We start from the raw sequence: 21,135 nt of genomic DNA, 5'->3' as shown, positions 1-21,135 counted from the left end.
AAATTATTTTAATCCATTATTTTTGAAAAGGTGTGTGGAAGTATTTCTTAAAAAATAATAAGGAAGTGCTGTCTTTTCAGCCCTCATGCTGAGCGATGAGAGCACAGGCAGGCACACACACCGCAGTAATTGCAAATATCTGGATAATCTCACACACGCTGAGGTTTTCAGGAAAGGTGTGAAATCAAAACTGAAAATCTACAGGCTCTGTTCTTCAGTGCCTCAGGACTCGGAAGCACCATCAGACCAGCTCTTTGTTTTACTAGAACTTACAAACATCCCTGTTGGCGTGGAGGCCGATGTACAACCATTGCTTTTGACACTATTTTACTACCATTGCTTGCCAGATCTGTTAATACTGCCAAATCTAAGCTGGCACTAAGAAAAACTAAGCCCTTTGAGCATAAACGTCAGTCTTTTGTCTTCAAGAGAAGGTCTTAACAGGCTAGAAGTTTGGGTTTTTTTCCTGTGATCTGAATTGGCTTAATATTTTCTAAAATGGAAAAGTTACAGTAAACTGGAGAAAAGCTTCATTATCTGTAAGTTTGCTATGACGTGGTTTCTCTGTAGGATGCTGGCAGCCAGCAGATTGGGTTTCTTTTGGGCAGCTGTGGAGTGACACTGGCTTTAACCACTGACGCCTGCCAGAAGGGCCTTCCCAAAGCTCAGACTGGCGAGGTGGTTACGTTCAAAGGTATGTTTTTAAGCTACTCACATTTCTTTACAGGATAAAGAGTGGATATATCCTTCTAGCTTACATATAAAGAAGTACCTGCATTGTCAAGACAGCGCTTAGTGCTTTTTCATGTCGGAGGGGTGATGCTGCAGCTTTTGTTATAGCTCCTATTGTTATCTCTGAATACCGGGGGGGAAATGCTGATTTTTGGAACTGTAATGACAGTCACTTTTCTTTTTCTCTGAAGGCTGGCCTCGTCTCATTTGGTTTGTGATTGATGGGAAACATCTGGCGAAACCAACCAAGGACTGGCACCCGCAAGTTCGGGATGCCAGTGCTGAGATTGCTTATATTGAGGTGATCCAATATAACATTCTGAATTTACAGTTATTCTGTTATAGTTTGTCATAGCACGTTTTCTTTCTTTAATCTCTTGGTGCAATAAGAGAGATCGCTGTAATACTTTTGATTATGGAACGTTTCCCATGAGGTTCCCAGGCAAACTGTCGTTTGAGTGGCTGTGCTGAGTCAGATTGGAGATCTGGGATAATTGGCGTTTTGGGATCCCTGGGACAATTTGTTTAATTGGGGTAGAGAAACAGATTTCATATGATATTAACGTGTTCACTGAACATAAATGCATCTCTTATAGTAGATTAAAAAAAAAAAGTTTGCTTCATTTTTATAATAAAATATTCTTTCAGTTCACTGCTTTAGATTTTCTGGATTTTGTTGTTACTCTAATGCTTGTATTAACTTTTTGTTTTCAGTACAAAACAAGTAAAGAGGGCAGCACCGTGGGAATTACTGTGTCTCACGCTTCCATGCTGGCACACTGTCACGCATTGACTCAGGCCTGTGGTTATTCAGAAGGTGAGTTGGACAAGTACAACTTTAGAGCGACACTCAGAGCTCTGAATATGCAATTTATGTTGCAAAATCATGTTTACTCTCTTAAAAGAACTTTAGATGAGCAGTGGTAGCTTTAATTGCAAAGGGAAAGACAAACATATTCATAATTGTTGTGATGTGTGAAGGAAAGTAAGAAGCCACTTATAAAATTATAATCAATGTGTATTAAATTAAACATTGAAGAATGTTTAGTACAGCCATGGTAATATTTCTCACTAAATTTAGTTGTTTCAAATATAGCTTAACTTTTTCAGTTCAGCTGAAGAAGCTTGCGTCAAAACTAAAGTTTCAGTCTGCATAGTTCATTGGCAAGTGTAACAAACACATGGTATTAAAGTGAAGACAAAGTCTTAAATAGCTTGTAATAAACTAGTCTATAACCATAATTTAAAGATTATTATTGTAAGTAAAATAAGACACTTTCAACTTGAGCAGCCTATTTGTTTTAGACAAGAAAGCATGGGAACATAGCTGTGATTTCTTAGCGGGGCTGGAAGTTTCATAATTGTGTTAGCAGATATTTTGAGTTCTTAAATATTCTCATAAATATGCATCTTAAGTCTGATAGTTTTTCCTTCGCTTTCAGCTGAAACACTAACAAATGTCTTGGATTTCAAAAGAGATGCTGGCCTTTGGCATGGTGTATTAACAGTGAGTGTTTGAATGAATGAAAAAAACTGCAGCAAGTTGCTTCTCCCAGGGATATTGGTATCAGAATGCAGTCATAAACCCTCAAACCTTATATTTCAGTATTTATATTTTTCAGAATAAAGTGTTACTTTTTCAGTAATAGACTGCACCAGGCGTAGCTTATGTTTTTACTGACTATACACATGGTTTTCACTAACAGTTAAATGTAAGAGTTATGCGGTAGCTATGATGATTTTTTTTTAAGTATTGGTACATGCTGTGTGTTCTTTGAGCCACTTCGTATTTTATTTTTTTAATATTTTTCTCACAGAGTGTTATGAACAGGATGCACGTCATCAGTATTCCCTATGCATTGATGAAGGTTAATCCACTTTCTTGGATACAGAAAGTCTGCTCATATAAAGGTAACCTTAAAGGTTTTTTACTTAACCCTTCTCTTTTTTGATGACTTAAAGAAAAAATAGTATAAATTGTCTGCTCTGAGGCCACTGCTCTTTTATCGATCTGGGTTCCTTTGCCATAGCTTTAGCAATCGATTACTCCATTTCAGTGTTATATGTAGTGGTATATTCATTGATGGGTGACATTGGTGGCTTCTTCTGATAGAACTGTAAGGAAACTATGTTTCTTATCTCAGTATTTGAATTTGTAGTAAGCATTTAAATTCTATAATCAGGTCCCACTGGAGACATTGAGTATACATGTGGCATGGTAGTTAGAAAACAAATACAAATGTCAAATATTTATGTTTGTAATTTGTTTCATAAATTTATGTAAATCCGTAAAAATACTTATGTGATTTTATATTTTGTATTTATTTTGTTCTGCACACAGACCATAATTTATTTTCTTGATTTTCAGCCCGTGTAGCAGTAGTCAAATCCCGTGATATGCACTGGTCACTTTTGGCTCAGAGGGATCAGAGAGACGTCAGTCTGAGCTCCTTACGAATGTTGATAGTGGCAGATGGAGCTAATCCATGTGAGTACGGATGCGGTTGTGTCAGCCCAAGGTGAACTCGCACGCTGTAGCTCACAGAACGCTGGGTCTGCGCTGCAGGAGCTCATCTTGTTATAGTTCATCTTCAGCAAAAGAGAGCGAGCAGCAGTTATTTCTTTGCCAAGGACACTAGAGTTTCCCTCAACTTTCACAGAAAATGTTCTGAAGGATCTGTTCTTTACACAAAGAATAGTTTGCAACGTAATCTGAAAGAGGTTTTTCAAATTACGAGTAAACCATAATGCCAGTTTCGAAGCAGTTGCTCATGTATGTAGACATTAAATCTTTGAGTTGCGGTGTCTGATTCTGCACGTGCCCCGGGGGCTTGTCTCAGGCATGTGCGAGGACATAAAAATGGGAGCAGTCACAGCCTTAACACAAAAACCATTAACTAGAGTATGCAGTAGGTTCTTGCCTTTTTCTGTCAATCATATGGTGACAGTTTCCAGTGATTTAAGAAAGCAGCTGTGAGGTTTCTTTTGCAACAGGCAAGAATATACCTCCATTGCTTAATTTTACCATTCTCATACAGCAGCAAATCTATAGTATTTCAGATTCCTTGGAGTTGCATGGTGAGTGATCAGCAAGTTGTGATGGCAGAAGGTGAAAGCTTGAAATGATCTTGCTGAGGTTGTATTTGTTGTAAGCGCAGTTTCAGAGCTGATGCTCAGAAAGTTAGGCCATTCGCTCTGTAGTAAAATGTTATTTGTATGCTAGTGATGCACTACTTTTTCATTGCTGTTTGCACTTCTTAGCTATATTTAGCTGTGTAAATTCATTTTTTTTAACTTCATCTTTACATCAGTGCCGTGCTCTCATATGAATTGACATGAAATTATACCTAGGATGTAGTATAATCAGTGAAGTTTGCTGGTTTGTGTTACGTGCTGCAATTCCACAACTGTAAAAGACAGAGCTGCAGATGATGAGGTATCCTCTTGCATTTTGGGCTGAGTGCTAAAGGCCAGGTAGAGTTTGGAACTGAAGACAGATCAGAAGCATTTGATGTTAATTTCTAAATGCTTCGGTTCTGTCGCCTCTGTAAGAAACACTTAAATAGACAACAGATCTAGTTACCGTCAGTGACAAAATATTCTGATCACTGAAGGGCTTTCCATGATGTTAAGTGTTGTGGAGTGCTGCCAGAGAAAGAGAAGTTATCCATTTCATTCAGTGAATTAGTTGTTAACCACTGTGAGTTTTTTCTCAAAATCTAATGTCTCATAATAGCCTGGAATGTCTCTTAGGCAGTTTGTATATTGGTTTTGTGCACAGATGCAACCAGATTTGTGTAGCTGAGCTGAGAGTCAGCATAGACTTCAAAATCCTGCAGCTCAAGCTTTCCTGCCCTTGGGAAAATGTTTTCAATTGTGTGATTGTTCTTTTTAGGGTCAATATCTTCATGTGATGCATTCCTGAATGTATTTCAATCCAGAGGTTTGAGACCAGAAGTAATCTGTCCCTGTGCAAGCTCTTCAGAGGCACTAACTGTTGCTATTCGCAGGTAATTCTCTTTTCTTAGGAGCGAGCTGAAGTATTTCTTGACTATTGAATTGCATCTGGTGTTAAAATGTTAGTCAGGAAAGACCGTTACGCACATAAAGATGCTCATAGACCTAGACAGAGGAAGTCTGAGGCTCCCAAGTATCTCTTTCACTGAAGGATGGGTGATTTTTGTTTCCTTTTAAAAGTGTAACATTTTCTAAAAGTAGTCAGCCATAAGGTGGTTTTATTACTGTTTGGGAGAGTGAGGTCTCATCCTCAGTGATGTTGCTGCAGGACCTTTATAAAATGCCCCAAAAATCAAGACTGCTACTTATTTAGTAGGAAGATGCTGAATCTTCAGGTAATTGCTTATATACAATGTCTTGTAAACAGGACTAAAGAAAGAAAAAGGTATTTGTGACTGGTCTGAAAAACACCGTTAGATTTCTGGAGATAGCAAGAGATGCCCTGAAAAAAAAAGGAAATACTTCTATTATAATGAGACATATGGATGGAATATGCTGTAGTTTTTCGACAGTGGTTTTGATCCAAATGTGCTTTTCCAGAAAACCAATTTCAAGTAAACTTGAAACAAAGAAACAAAAATAGATCTTTTGGACAGTGTTTTTTCTAGTGAGAGAACAAATATTTCCAAAATTTAAACACACACATTTAAAGCACTGTCTTTCGTAACAGCACCTGGAATTTTTGCTCTGTTGCATCCTGAAAGATCAAGAATTACACAAAATTGAGTTGTTCATCCTCCATCAGTTCTGCTTAGAGCAAGAAGTATCAAGCCCTCCAGACACTTCCTAATTTTTCCTGATGTTTAGAAAATGTAACCTTTGAGTGCTTATTTTTGACACTTCTTTGCCCATAATATAGCTAAATCCTCTCTGTAACACTTTAGAGTGAGAGGAAGCTAGGTTATATTTTATTCTAGCTCTTTTTAAATCTAGTTAAACTATATTACCAGTCATGAACTCTTGTTTGTTTAAAATGAGAAGCCATGATTTCCCTTAACTTTAAGCCTGAGAGACTCGCACCATGTTTTTGATGAGCACATTGCCATGGGTCTGTTGGTTGATATCTGATTTGTCTTTCTGTTTTTCAGACCTCCAGAACTGGGTGGGCCTCCTCCAGGAAAAGCCGTGTTATCGATGAACTGTCTGAGTTTCGGGGTGATAAGAGTGGACACAGAAGAGAAGTTGTCTGTGTTAACTGTACAGGATGTTGGTCAGATTATGCCTGGAGGTAGGAAAGCATCTCATGTAGATTTAAGCATATTCCATGTAAGTTATCTTTGCCATTATACTTGTGCTGATGAGAAATATCAGTGTAAAATGATGAATAGGTTTAAGGTAGTATGACTTACGTTTTGACATGTTACTTAAACACATGATGATTAAGTACTAGATTATTTGGTGTTTTCAGTAGAGATTAATCCACAATAAATTCAAATGACCGCAGGTTCTGGTATGGGCAGATGCTTTTGGCTGGTCTGCAGGGTTGTGGTATTATTCGCTTGTTTCATGTTGGTGCTGACTGATGTACAGTTATGTAATAACAAATACAGCAGAACAGCAAAACATAAAGCACAGTAAGAAATGTGGTCAGACCGCAGCTGCAATGGTGTGTCCATTTCTGGGCTCCCCGGTACCAGAGAAATGGAGCTGCTGAAGCGCGCGTCCAGCAGAGCCTCACTGAGATGATTAAGGGACTGGCTGTGCTGAAGCCTTGCTCTCTGTGCACGTGTTGCACCTTAAGCTGCTCTTCATACGTAGCCATTACAGCTGTAAGCCCCCTTGGTTCATCTTGTGTAGTGCGTTTGCTCGGCGGCAGGTTCAAATCTGCCTTATGATGTTGGAAGAATTACCTGCACATTTGTGGGTAATTAATTTCACCTTTTCTATTTAAGTCGTTAGTGAAAAACACATCCCTGTCCTTGTGAAATGCTTAATTGGGTAGTGAGGGGGATCCTTGACAAAACTCCTTACCCTTTGTCAAACACCTTGGAGCATTGTTTGGCAAATGTAATGGACCCTTCTGGTTTGGGATGCTATTGGCAAACAGTTGACAACGCTACCACAACTTTCGACATTAGTAAGAAACATGGAAGAACGTGTCTGCTTGTGTGAGGGGAGAACAGTTAAGTGTGTATCCATTTAGTTCCGTGAAGTGATATGACTTGTAATTGATGGCTATTGCTGTTTTAAAATGTAGTAGCATGTGGCAAAACTACTTGTAGGTTAAACAGAAGTTGGGACACTTACATGAATTCATTCTTTTAAAACTCTGGTCAGCATTGGCCTATCGGTATCTGGGGCAGATTAGCTTCAATTTGACCAAATAATAAAAATTCCAAGTCTGAAGGTATGTTTTAGCATAAATTTCTTTGTACATACCTTAGGTCAGAACATACAAGATAGAGGTTTTTTTTCTAGAGGATTAATCCAATGACTTTGTTCCCTGTGACTGTCTCTCAAAAAACAAGTTAAAATCTTCCAGAGTAGGAAGAAATTTTAAAAGCCAGCATTTGTGTGCCAAATGGAAAAAAAATGATTACTTAAGGAAATTAATTACTTACTTTCAAATGAGTCTGCCTGTACATTCTAACAGTAGATATATTTGTGTCTTACCTTGTGACATTTATGCTTTTTCCTGTGCAGCATTCGTGGAGATGTGCTCTGTGCATTCTCGCTTGGTGTTTGGCATACAGGAGAGAACATACCACCATTTCCTTTCCTGTTAATTACCCTCTTAATTACTCTGCTGACTGATGACTCTTGCTGTTTGTTTGGATCTGGTTTCATGGGTTTAGGGTTTATTTTTTGGTGGTGTGGGGGTTTTTTGTGTGATTTTTGGCTTTGTTTGGGTTTTTTGTCCTTTCCTTAGATGGCTGTGCTTTTCCCAAAGGCATAATTTGAGTCAGACGCTATCCCTGAAGACTTTGTTCTATCTTCTGTCCCCAGTGAATGCATTTAAGGTCTTGGAAGTGACCGTGTGCCGTAGTCTTTCAAACATCTTATGACATAAGAGCTCCCATTCCTGGATTTCGTTTGGTCCAAAGTGCCATGGACGTCATCTCCAAGCCAAGAACTAGTAGTCACGCTGAGGCTTGATCTCATTACCCTTGAAGATCCCTGGTGTACTTTATTCAGGAACCAGCTGGTTAAAAGGTCACGGATAAAGTGTCCATTTTCACTCTCTTGTTCTTCAGATCTTGCCATTTGTTCAAAAACACTGAGCCCACCTGCTATGGGGATCTTATTCAACAGACCCCTCAGCACCAGAGTCATGTCTTATGTCACTGCTGTTTAACCCGAGGCCACGCTTGATGCCACATTCTCTTCAGTTGCCTTGGCTGTTTACTTACGTTACCTACTGTGAATGCCAGTCACAAAGCCAGCAGGGAAGTGGAAGCATCCATAAAGAAATCTTCCCAGCTAAGACAGCACATGAATTCTTGAGTGAGAACCTAGTCTGTGTTCCCCTAGAATCTTCTCTGCAGCTCCTGGAGAGATGATGTTTTGTCTCACCTGTTGCCATAAACAATCTTTAGTTCGTTTTTTCAAGTTGAACTGGTAATGATGTTAGAGAGAGTAATAAACCTCTCCTGCCTGCTTTGTGCCTCCAACTTTCCCATCAACTGGGAAGGGATTGCCATGTCATCTCGGAAACGTATTATACGTCATGCTTGGACATGGATTTGGATGCTCAGCGTATCCAATTACATTTGCCTCCCTGCTATGTCCCAGCTAAACGTTTCCATTCTTTTGCAGGGATCCTTCCCACATTTTTTCTTTGACAGGAGAGTAACTCTCATCCAGAACATCTACATCCCTATAGCTCCTAATCATATAAAGAGTATCATAGCAGCAGCTACTTTCTTATACTACAACAGAAAACGTTGGGTTGGTGCCAGATCTTAGGCTTCTGCAAGGTGAAATTATACAGTGTCAAGTTCTGGATTCTGACTGTCTTCAGTTCCTTTCCCTTCTGAAGCTTAAGGAGAATGGTTACGATTTCTCAAAGAGCGGGATGCTTACTTTGTCTCCAGTCCATGGATGTCTTGGAGGTTATTGTTTCCTCTGTCTGTGTCTCAGCAAACATTTGCCCAGGTTCTGGCAGTTACCACGATGCATCCTCACTGCAGAGGAATTTGGTTCCTTTATCTCAGTGCCCCATTTGTGAAAGGAGTTGTTGCAGAACAATTTAGTGAAGCTTTCAGTCTTATTCCTTAGATCGCAAATGTGAGATAGAAGTACCTCATCCCCACTCAGAATTTATCATAGTAGTCAATTCTGTATATTCCACTCGGCTTCCGTTTGTCACATGATGGCACAGCAGCCGGCCACTGCAGCACTTCTTCCCTTGGACATCTCTGGCAACGCGTACACTTGTGTGAGACCGTTTCTTCCAATTCAAATGTTGTGGTCTGGCTGCTTGTGTGAACATCAGAGCCGAGATTCTTGTTCATCCTCAGCTAGGAAGCTGTCTTGCTTTATGGCTATTGCTCTTCCCAGAAGAGCATGGAAAGATGCAGGTCCTTGCATTGCACATCCCCGTGTGCTGTTTTCTCCAAAGATGAGGCTTCTCTAGAAACCCTGCAAACACATTCCACGATGGTGGTAGTGGCATTATATCCTAGCTGTTATTTTTTTCCTGAGGCTTCCTGCTTCTAGAACAGAAGTTACAACAAAAGATTGTAGTGCAAGGAGGACCTTCTCTTTTTTTATTGTCATGGACCCAGGCCTTTTAGGAAGACTTGCTTCTTCACAAGAAGATGTTGAAATTCCGCTGTTGGCACATAGTAACAATCCAAATCGATATCACTTGCATACGGATCCCCTATGAAACCGTGACAGCGGAGCAGGAGAGCGCTTTCCAACGCTCATCAAGGCACCTTTGGCAGCAGCACTCTGCTGCACAGGCCTCTGATATTCTTCTTACATTCATGCTGTGCTGCTCTCGAAACATCCAAAGCTGAATCCAGTCTTCTGTAGGGCATCAGTGCGGTCATTTGTTTGCACAGCAGGATCCTCATCCTCTGCTAGATATCTCCTGGCAGGGCGAGCTGCTGTAGTCACCATCTCTACCAATGTACATGTGGACTCATTTGAAGAAAGCAATCACTGTTCTTCATGGCGTGTAGTCCACATGTACATTCCTGTCCCATCTGCTTTTCCCTTCTCTCTAATTCTTTTTCAGATGCAATGCTGTTGAGAGAGACTGAAATGGTGGTAGATGCGCTCTCTTGTATGTCACACATGAAGCAGGACAAGGAGAAGCAAGAGTACAGGCTCTACAAATACTGCAAAAGGAAAACCTTGCAGTATCAATGGCAGGGCAGAACTCTACCTGCTGTTAGAATGTACGGGTAGACTACCTGTATCATACATTGGTTACTGGTAAGTATTTTTTTTACTGATCAGGGTGATAGGATTGTCCTTGGACTTCATGGATGGAGCATCATTTGGGGACTGTAGGCCCATCTGTTGGTTTTTCTGTGTTTGTGGATGAGTTGAGGACTGTAAGCGTTTGTGTATGCCTACAAATTGTTGCGCTCTCTGCAGTTTTTAACACTTCTCTCCACATCATTACTTAGATGTTATGTACAGAGTTCTGGGATTAACCAAGTTATTTCCTCTCGTAATACACTATTCTGTTTCAGTTTGCTATTAAGTTTTAAATGGCCTTTTTTTCCAGTTTCTCCACCTAAATTCCAAGATGCATTTTTTGCATGACTGATAGTTGCTACTGTATAGTGTAATTCCAGTCTTCTAGTTCATCCGTATAATTTTCAGCAACTGAAGCTCTTATCATTTGGGACTTGGACAGAATTTGAGTGCTGTCTCCTTATTTGGTCACCAAATGGTGTCATTGTGTGTTTTCAAACACCGTGTTAATAAATGTGGGTTGTTCTGATAGACAGTTTTTATGAAACAAGTGTAATTTAGAGGTTGATGTGTTGGTAGGGTGAATTGCTGTCTCCCCTGTTCATACCTAAGAACTGAAGATTGCTCTGAGATGTCAAAATGTATCTATAAACCCAGCAGAATTCTCAGTCCATGCCTGCAGCAGAGCTGGTTTTATCTTGTATTAGTATTAAAGGAGATGTACCGCTTTCCATTTTTGATTTCTCTTCATACGAGTTTAACAGTGATAAAAGCACGGGCTATATGTATATCACTCGAGATTGGCTAAATTAGAAGAGAGTAACATAGTCCTTCATAGTGGCTGTTGTGAGCCTTATCCAGGCTTCTCATCTGACATACATTCTACAGCCAAGACATTTAAAAGATCCAACTAAATGAATTTGGATATCTCTGGGATCTCGTGTTTTTTTTCTTTTTTATTTTTTTCAATATAGTATGCATGACCACAGAGTACTCTGATAATCTGGGTTGGAAGCAGATGCAATGGGAAAGGGCAGAAAACTAATTTATGGTGTAGTCTGTGTCACGTTTCAAAGGCTCTATTTATTTGGTGTTGGCCCAGCTTTGGATTTCGTTGTTAATCTTAAGTGCTAAGCTAAACTTCCTTGCACCATCATTTTTCTTCCCCCATATCCTTTTTCCTTTCCGTTTGGGACTAGGAAAGGACAAATCCAGACTGCTTAGGCAAGAGTTCTGCTTAGCCAAGGAAACCTCTGAGGAAACAGTGGCTTCAAAAGTAAAGTATTAGCAGTGGGCAGAGCAAAGCTCAGTGTAATGTTTTGTTTACAAATGTGTATATCCTCGATTAAAAATAAGAAAATTTCAGTGTAGGAAGACTCTGAGATTTCAGAAGCAAATTGGTAAGGATAACAGCAGGACCTTTCCGAAATGCAGTCCTTTTAATGAGTCGAAGGTGGTCATCAAACTGAAGATAGGGAAGAGATAATACGTGGTCACAGGAATAAGTTCATTAAGGAACGACTCTGTGATGAGTTGTTTGTGGTCTCCAAACAATAGTTGCAGACTGACCTGCTTTGAAAGAAAATGGGACATAATGCAGAAAAATCATTGACCTGCCGGTGACAATAAAATAGCCTCGTTTTCTCTCTATTTATAATAATGTTTCTCACATAACTTGAGGGATGGTACTGTGAATACCAAAGTGTGCAACAAGTAAAGTGAATGGTATGTCTGTAATTAGTATTTTCTTATTTATCATCTTTATTCTCATATATGCTTGTACTTGGTCAAACTAGCTGTCTTCATGTTGAAAAGCAGTTGCTGCAGTTTTGGTTTCACTTGCAGCTGATGTGTAGGCTGTGAAGCACTGTAAGAAGAAAAACTTTGCATTTGTAAACTTGCATCTTTAATGTTGGAGAGCACATTACGCAGGCTGTCAAATAGATAGAACTCTCTTACACACTGTGGTTTTGCTGTAGCTGATAGATAATTGATATTAAAATCTTAATCTGCTTCTCAGTGGCAAAGCAGCTTGTGTGGCAGCTGCTGAGGGGTATCAGTGCTGTGATTCTGTGTTCTTCCTCTCCCCTTAGCAAATGTATGTGTTGTGAAGGTGGATGGGACTCCTTATCTCTGTAAAGCCGATGAGGTTGGAGAAATATGTGTGAATTCAGGTGCAACTGGGATGGCGTATTTCGGCCTCCTCGGAATCACCAAGAATGTGTTTGAGGTTTGTATTTTTCTTTTTAATATAAAGTTTTATCATTACCTTTCTAGTATTTCTCTTTGCAAATGAATTTATTTTTTCCTTAACCTTCCTTTTTTATTTTATTAGAAAAAGCCATGGCCAAATACACTTTGCCTCATTCTCTATCGTAACTTAAAATTCTCTCTTATAACCAAAAATACGAGGTACCATCAGCAGTCAATCGGCTGCCTCTATAGTCTGTAATCTGGTGTTGCACCTGTGTTAGCATTTAAATTCATTTTAGTTCTGCATTAATACAGCAGTAAAGTTACCTGAGGACATTTCAAGTTTATTGGTGCATGACTTGGGATGCTGAGTTGGAAGTTAATCTGGTATTTGTGAGCTGCTTCATACAATCAAAATGCATTTGTTAAGATAGAATACGCTATTTAGAAAAACTCCCTTAATGTATTGCAAACAGTATGTGCTTTCCAAAGTGAACTTTAGTGTTGATCTGCTGTAATGTTTAGAACGCTGTTAGATGTTCACAGGTATATGGAAGAAGTGATGATAGGGTAACAGTCATAAGCCCTCCAATTTGTCAAAGTAAAGCAAAAGCGATTTTGACCCAATTTCTCCTTGAGGTGGTATCTCAGTTTCATATTTTCCTTTTTCTGGCAAGAAAGGAGTGAAAGTCCATTGGGAGCTGCACACAGAGTAGTGTTAACAGCGGGCAGCAATCTGAAGACTGGACTGACATATGGATTTCTACCAGAGAGATGAAAGAAATCCTGACCACAGTCTTCTCTTTCAAAAAAGCTCTTTCTGTCAGCTTGCCAAGCCTCAGCACTTCACACACTGTCCTTAGCTGGTGAGAGCTGAGCCAGCAAGAAACCTGGTGGGATTGAAGAGATGGTGGAAGGCGAGGAAACCACCTGAGCAGATGAGAGGAACTTGCTTAATGCTTTTGCTCTGGTTCTCTGTTGTAAGCAGTCCCATAATTGCACCAAACTTAACTTGCTTGAAGTTTTGACAGTGTAGCATTTCTCACAATTAAAGTGATTGATGTGCCTGGATACACATCTCATGGGAGATTTGAATAGTAGCAACAGAAAGACCTTCTCATTAAGTGCTATATGAGTGTATACTATAAAAGCTGATTTAAAACACAGTGTGAACTCTTGTTATAAAGGCTAAGTAGCCAAGAAAGAGACTTTCCATGGAGTTAAGAATTGGTGTGTTCTTCATTATCCAAAACCTGTTGTTCATACTTGACATGATAGTAACTGTTGTCATTGGGTAATTTGTCAACTGAGCGCGGAGCTGCAATGAAGCAGAGGCAGAAAAAAATTTAGCTTCACTTTTGTTACCATTACTGTGAGTGTCTAAATACTTACGTGTTCTTTCAGGCCATTCCAGTGACAGCAGCCGGCGTGCCTGTTTCAGATCAACCGTTTACAAGGACAGGATTGCTTGGCTTTGTGGGTCCTGTAAGTATGAATGAGCCATCAGAGGCCCAGCTTTGTCCTGACTCCCAGCTCTAAGTGACACCCCCAAATTCAGCAGAATTCTGTGTCAGGGCAGTGACCTCAGTATTGTTGGTATTAGTCAGGCAGGTATTGTCAGGAGTCCGGAGGTTTTTTTTCCCCCTTCTATTTCTAATCCTGTCTTCTTTTCAGGACTATTTGGTGTTTGTGGTAGGAAAACTGGATGGCCTGATGACAGTTAGTGGCCGCAGGCACAACGCGGATGATGTGGTAGCCACCGCCTTGGCAGTCGAACCCATGAAGTTTGTCTATCGGGGAAGGTGAGTATCTTAAAAGCTTCACCACTGCTAACTGGGCTTTGTTGCTCCTTTTTTCACCCGCAAGCAAACAAGTAGTAACACGGCATACAGAGGAGTCCTGCATGTGAATTTTTACATGTGTATTTTGTAGCAAAGGCAACACTGTGGTGTGATACGCCAGATAGGAACTTGGCTGTCCCCGCTAACTTGGAAGACAAATATTGACACCCTGCTTCATGCATAATAGATTTAAAATGACTTTCACGTAGTATAAGCATAGATCTATAAGTGCCTGTTTAAAACTTCTTTCAAAGCTTCTGTTAAGACAGTCAAATGAAGCTCATATGCCAGACGTAAAACACAACTCCTCTTTGCCCGCCTGAGCCTTTCATGCAGAGTGGCCTAGGGATGAACTTCACAGCATGTTCTAAAGAACAAACTGGTCATGTTGAGGCTGCTGAAGGACCTTCAGAGATAGTGTGTGTTGTATCACCAACTTTATTGCCCTTCAGTGGTCAGTGACTCAATGTCTGGATGGAGAACAGTGATGAATAGTCTCCTTCAGGGGTCCGTAATGGGACCAGTCCTGTCTAATATCTTCATCAACAACAGAGACAGTGGCATCAAGTGCACCCTCAGCAAGTGTGCAGATGTTGGAGAGAGGCCCGAGGAGGCTACCAAGATGATGAGAGGGGTGGAACAGCTCTCCTGTGAGGAAAGGCTGAGAGAGTTGGGGTGTTCAGCTCCAGGGAGACCTTGTTGCAGCCTTTCCGTACTTAAAAGGGGCTGATAAGAAAGATGGGGACAGACTTTTTAGCAGGGCCTGTTGCAATAGGACAAGGGGTAATGGTTTTAGACTAAAAGAGGGGAGATTCAGAGTAGATAAAAAGAAGGAATTTTGTACAGTGAGGTGGTGAAACACTGAAACAGGTTGCCTAGAAAGGGGGTAGATGCCCCATCCCTGGAAGTATTCAAGGTCAGGTAGGACGGGGCTCTGAGCAACTTGATGTCGCTCAGTATTTCCCTGCTCGTTGCTGCGGGTTAGACTAGATGAGCTTTAAAGGTCCCTTCCAAGCCAAACTATGATTCTATGAAAGTTGAACTTCCCTCCTTTTTGCATCACTTGTGCAATTCACATATAAAAATAACGGCATATAACTGATTGAGGTATCATTAATATCTTATCTTAGAAGATGCAAGCTTAAAACTAATTTAATTTATAAAGAGGAGTAAGTATTTTTCAATGCATTGACAGACATGGTGGTCAGTAATTTGACATAGCTGTTGTCTTTCAGGAGGGACATTGTATGTAGGTGCAATGAGTTTAGCGTGCATGATGGAGTTATATAGGCAAGTTTGCACAGCCCCTGCACGTATGAAACCTGCCTGTGTTAAACACGCACTACACTGGTGACTGCAAATCCACTTGACCCCCAACAGACATAAATTACAATAACGAACCTACATTTGTTCTAAATGTCCGTGATTTTGTGATGATCTGGCATGAATAATGCTTGTGTGTGTTGAAAGCATACCACGAAAGGTTGCAGTCATTTCCATATTATAATAAACCATGCTATGTTCATCATATGTTGCATCCTATCATTCTTCTGTCCTTTGCGTTTTAGGATAGCAGTGTTTTCTGTGACCGTTTTGCATGATGATCGAATAGTGCTTGTGGCAGAGCAGCGCCCTGATGCGTCAGAGGAGGATAGTTTTCAGTGGATGAGCAGGGTTCTACAGGTAGTCAGTCTGTCCTTTCTCTCTTTCCAGGTGAATAAGGCTGATACATGACATGAGAATCTCAGAGCATCTTTTTTTCCCATAAGAAAAACCTATGAGTGTAACCACAGAGAGTTAAAATAAGTTGACTTTGGAATGTCTTTCAGGGTTGATAGTTAACAGAATTTTGTAAAAAGTAAGATTCCTTAATGTTTTTTAACTTCATACTACGAGGATTCTTAAAGTCCTAAGGACGACGGTTATTGTTTGTTTTATTTCTGCATATCTCTGCTGATTCCATACTGTCTGGAACAGTTAAGTCTGAAAATGTTTAAGGGTATACTTAGTGCCAAGTATCAAAACAGACCCTGAAATCTTTTTATGTCACTAAAATCCTTATTCGAGATCTCCAACAGCAACCATTAAAAACTTTGTTTCTTGATTACTTTGTTGTGTTTTTGTGGGGGACCAGGAGGGAGGGGAATTCTGGTAGATTTGAGGATTGTGGAATTAATTGATCAGTTCTAAGGAAGTAAAAAGCAAGAAAGCAATTATGGAAGAAGACTGAAGGGAAGGCTAAAGAACAGCTACAGGGAAGATGCTTAAGAGTAAGGCAGTTGTGTAATAATAGTATCTGTCTAATTTCAGCTTTGTAATCTCTTTGGAGGGAATATCTGGTAATAGCAAGGCTGTTCCTCATGAGAGAGAATATTTTTTCTCTTTTTAGAAGTGTCATAGCTAAAATAGACACTTAAGTTTTAGACAGCAAGATGTTTCCCGCCCTATTTTTGTGGTTTTATGTTCTACTGCGCTTTTGTGATTGTGCCATACATGCTAAATTTGCTGTGGTATAATTTTGGCTTTTTAAAATCTCTGCACTTTTTGCCCACTTTTAAGAGACTTTCCTAATCCCTGATGTGCAGGTGGCATCCCCTTGATAGAGTGCACAAGCAAAGTCCGGGGTCTGCTCCTGCTCCCATTGAAGTCATGGCACAACTCCTATGAGTTCAGTGAGTGCAGAATTGGACCCTTTATTTGCAAATTGTGGTGCAAGTAAAAATTTTACTGTTATTAAAAGACTTGAATTCAAATTCTTGCTCTAACTCCATTCCAGTTGATAACCTGGAATGTATTTTTCATTTTTCTTTCTATCAAGGCAATCGATAGCATTCACCAAGTGGGCGTCTACTGTCTTGCCTTGGTGCCAGCCAACACTTTGCCAAAGGCTCCGCTCGGAGGAATTCATATTTCAGAAACCAAGCAGCGCTTTTTAGAGGGTGCTCTGCACCCCTGTAATGTCTTGATGTGTCCACACACTTGCGTTACTAACCTGCCTAAGCCCCGACAGAAACAACCCGGTGAGTGAACCAGAGCTTCGTTCTGTCTGTCTGTCTGTCTCCGAGGGTGTGCGTGGAGTTGTTCCTGTACTGATGATCTTGCAGAAGCTGGTCAGTCACACAATAAAACCGAAGGACAGAGAGACCTCAATTTGCAGAACCAGCAATAGACTGATTTTTAATGTACCATACTGATAACAAACTGATTTTTGGTGTACCGTACTATCCTCTTCTCTCTATGTAATATGGTCTTTGATTTTAGCTTTTCATCCTTTCAGATCTATATTACATATGGCATTTACAGTAATCTGCAGGCTGAATTATAGATTATTACATGTTCCTTATTTGCATCATTTTTTCAAAATGCAGATGTTGGTCCTGCTTCAATGATAGTAGGAAACCTTGTTGCTGGAAAGAGAATTGCACAAGCCTCAGGGAGAGATGTTACCCAGCTGGAGGATAACGACCAGGCAAGAAAGGTAACCCTGATGTCCCGGGATTGTTAAATGTTTAAATTGGCTTATTCAAAATGAGAGAAGACCAGTCATGGAATCGTGCTGAAACTAAGCATGGTGCGTTTTGAGTGAATCTGAGTGTCACTGTTTTTACCTGTTTCAGTTCCTGTACTTAGCAGATGTTCTTCAGTGGCGAGCTCAGACAACTCCAGATCATCCCCTCTTCCTTTTGTTGAATTCCAAGGTGAGATGCGCTTTAGGTCCTACTTGGCAATTGAGATCAGTGAAAGATTGTTTGGGTTGTAAGAAAGTTCCAGCTAGAAGTCTTTCCCTAAAATGCCTCAGGTTATGTTGATGATGCAGGATGTCATGGTTTTGAAGTAGACAGAAAATGACAGTTAACAAGCAGCATCATTTTCCCACATCTGGAATTTTATTCCACATCTGCAGTTTCAGTACGCATTCTGCCTAGCTTAAAGCATTGCAGAATTGTAGTTCCTGCTGCAAACACAACTTTTGTCATATCAGTGGAAGCCAGAATTCTGTCTTCCTCCTTGAGTACAAGGGTAACAGGAAGTCAGAGCTGGAGGATTTTTTAATTAGAACATCTAAAGCCTAAGTAGACAACCCTTGGGACAGTCTTATTTTCCAGGAGCACTGCACACCCTTCAGGAGACACTGGTGCCTAGTACTTGCTCCTTAAAAGGATGGCACGTATAGTCACTCCAACATGAACAAGTAAATGCTTCACTTTTGGAGCGTGGGCTCTATGCACTTACAGTCTCTATACACTTATTTTGTTCAGGGGCTATCTGAACCCTTATGACATAGGACAAGGCATCAGTAAATACATCATTTTGGCTCATAGCCACTCTGTCAGTCGTTTTGAAGCATTCATGTACCTGTGCATCCAACACTTCATAAAGGGATGTGAAACAACATGTGCTTTTGTATGTTCCTCAGTATTTCAGCCTCCCTGGGCTCGAGGAGCACCACTGCTCTGCATGTTTCAGAAAACTCAAATATTCTAGATTCTTTTACTGCTGTTCTGACTATTTTCTATTCCCCTCCTTTCCCTCCAGGAGGCAAAATGGGTCCATTTTTCATTCTTTAAAATGCTTCAGTATTTCAATGCTTCCCTGAAATGTATTCAGTAGCTACCCTTTGGTGACAATAACAGCCCAGTGATAAACTGGGTCTGCCTTGTGCTGTACCGTAGATACAGGAGACAGGAAACGTGCCCTCAGGAGGTCCAGCAGCACCCTTGGGAAGTGAAGGATTTGCCTTTGGGTGTCTCATTCAGACAGGCAGAATGGTTTAGGACATGGTTCAAAGTTCTGACTTTTCCCATGAGACTCTGCTTTAGCAGAAGCAGCTGCTTCAATGTGGTTCTTGTTAAAAGCCACAGAATTGATTTATTTTTTCTCTCAGAGAAAAGAGGCTTTGAGGGAAGTTTTCTGCTATGAAGAAGCCCCTTTCTGGGTCACTTTGTTCAGGCAACTTTTACCCTTCACAAGTAGACTTTGGAAAAAGGAAACACAAAACGTAGGCATGAAGAAATTATCTCTTGTTGAACACTTGCCTTAAATAGCTGTGACTAATGAGCTATAATGCTAAACATTAGTGTCTTCACAGCTTTCCGTGAGAAACCCTTTGGTTTTACACTTTTTCACGTCAATATTTTCTCCCAAGTCCTTGAGCTGCTACTGTTCCTATATCAACAATACGCCATATTTACTGTTCTTATTTTGCATGACTTTAGCTCCCAGGCTTTAGCAACAGTTCCCTTAGGAAAACTGAGCAGTGCCAGTGCCATCCAACTAGGCCCGCGATCAGAGAGCTGTGCACTTGGGCTGAGGTTTACATGTGGCAGCTCGTCTTGTGCTTGAAACCGAGTACTTGTATAGGAGACACTTGCTGTGATGATCCTTCTCTCTATAGCAGGAGGCTTGTTTCAGTCTCTTTCCCTCTGAGGTGGTTGTCCTGCCACTTCTTCTGGAATCACACTGTAGTCTTGGAAAACCTGCTACATCCCACCCTGACAGGCTGAAGGCCAAGGCATCGCTTCCTGGGCTGGATAGCGAAAGGATGTTTTACATCTTCACATCAAAAACTGACTAAGCCTTTTGGAATCTCCATGACTTTGCAACACCTAAGCAATCCCAAGATACAGCAGCTTCCATGCAAAGATTTGCCAGGTGGATAGTTGTGGGAAATAAGACTTTCCACAAGACAGATGGTAGATGTGCTGAAGCAGAGGTGACAGTGCACGCCAACCACAGCTCAAATTGCCTCTGTGACCCTTTGAAAGAATATCTATAGCAAAGACACCAGCAGAGCACCCTTTGCACTTTTAAGCCTGCTGGTTGCAAAACATCTAGAGGTTTGGGTGTGCACGGTGGGTAAAGCCGCTACAGCGCTTCATGGGCTGCTAAAACAATTGCATTAGTACCACTACCGTCTTTTCTCCCTTGAACTGTGAAATTTCAGATGTTTGTAAGATATCCTTTTGTGTTACCAAATCCATTTAGAAGCTGCTTCACTGTCTGATGTTCAAAATAGTATCTATAAAATTCTCCAGTATTCTAAAAGTTCATGGTACCAGCAGCAGGGTTTTCAAAACACTGAGACAGTCTTTAAAGGCGCTTGCTGTATTGTTAAAATAAGGACAATGAAATACAGCATCTGCAGCGTGTTCCTTGTGCAGAACAGTTTGAAACTGAACAAACTTGTCTGATGTTGCCTCTGTTCTGCGCAGGGCACTGTAGCGAGCACGGCGTCGTGCATACAGCTGCACAAGAGAGCAGAGCGAGTGGCCGTCGCTCTGATGGAGAAAGGACGACTGAATGTCGGTGACCACGTGGCCCTGGTTTATCCTCCAGGTAAGGCGACACAAACAGCAAAAGTTGAAGTCAGACATCACAAGAAAACAAACAACTTTTGCCATGGTAGAGCATTCAAACATCCATTTAATATAGTGGTTTATGGCAGTGACTTAATGAATCAAGGAAGAGATTTCCTTTTTGTTGTTTTTTTGTTAAGTTTCTTCTCCTAAGTGGCAAACTGCATTTACCGAACATTTTGTGTGACTAGATGTCTGGGCAGTTATGCAAGGGTAATTTGATTTAAAACATGTGAACGATTCTTGATTTTCAGCCTCAGAGAATGGAATAAAACTCGATATGTGTCCGCTGAAAGCTAGATAAGGGGTGTCAGTGTATGAACACCCTTTCTTTCCTGAATGGCTCTATCCAGAAGTGAAATCCAGACCCCAGCCCTGCATTACTAATATAGATTTACCTCAGGAAAAAAGTATTACCTCGCAAAAGTAGGATGAAAATAATATGTTTTTTAAAAGAATCTGAGTTGTCATCTTCACAACCTACAATGCTTTATTTTGTTATTTTTTTGCTGCCCACCCATGAAAATATATCCTTACAAATTTAAAGTTTGTAGGGTTTAAATAATTTTTGCTAACGCTCAGATGCAAAATACTTTAACCTTCTAGAATTGGGCATGGCCAGG

At 40.5% G+C, this 21,135-nt stretch overlaps 1 protein-coding gene across 3 annotated transcripts in view; it reads left to right on the top strand.

The window, feature by feature from the left end:
• DIP2A (disco interacting protein 2 homolog A) overlaps positions 1-21,135 on the top strand; it is a gene marked incomplete at both ends in the record, with an annotated part of 103,486 nt that overhangs the window by 70,488 nt on the left and 11,863 nt on the right. For 2 of the 3 annotated variants that reach the window (XM_080346879.1, XM_080346878.1), the window contains 16 exons: positions 571-694; positions 924-1,033; positions 1,447-1,549; positions 2,175-2,239; positions 2,550-2,643; positions 3,101-3,220; positions 4,628-4,742; positions 5,838-5,977; positions 12,216-12,352; positions 13,720-13,800; positions 13,990-14,117; positions 15,725-15,839; positions 16,975-17,176; positions 17,525-17,634; positions 17,774-17,854; positions 20,369-20,492. In XM_080346879.1, coding sequence (XP_080203005.1) covers positions 571-694; positions 924-1,033; positions 1,447-1,549; positions 2,175-2,239; positions 2,550-2,643; positions 3,101-3,220; positions 4,628-4,742; positions 5,838-5,977; positions 12,216-12,352; positions 13,720-13,800; positions 13,990-14,117; positions 15,725-15,839; positions 16,975-17,176; positions 17,525-17,634; positions 17,774-17,854; positions 20,369-20,492 — 1,849 coding nt within the window. Of the gene's footprint in view, positions 1-570; positions 695-923; positions 1,034-1,446; positions 1,550-2,174; positions 2,240-2,549; positions 2,644-3,100; positions 3,221-4,627; positions 4,743-5,837; positions 5,978-12,215; positions 12,353-13,719; positions 13,801-13,989; positions 14,122-15,724; positions 15,840-16,974; positions 17,177-17,524; positions 17,635-17,773; positions 17,855-20,368; positions 20,493-21,135 lie in introns of those variants that run through there. The other variant, XM_080346880.1, reaches the window with a different exon arrangement.

The sequence above is a fragment of the Nesoenas mayeri genome, assembly GCF_963082525.1.
Source record: "Nesoenas mayeri genome assembly, chromosome: 6".
In the NCBI taxonomy this organism is placed as follows: domain Eukaryota; kingdom Metazoa; phylum Chordata; class Aves; order Columbiformes; family Columbidae; genus Nesoenas; species Nesoenas mayeri.
The sequence above is the reverse complement of the archived record's forward strand: the minus strand, read 5'-3'. Positions and strand labels throughout refer to the sequence as shown.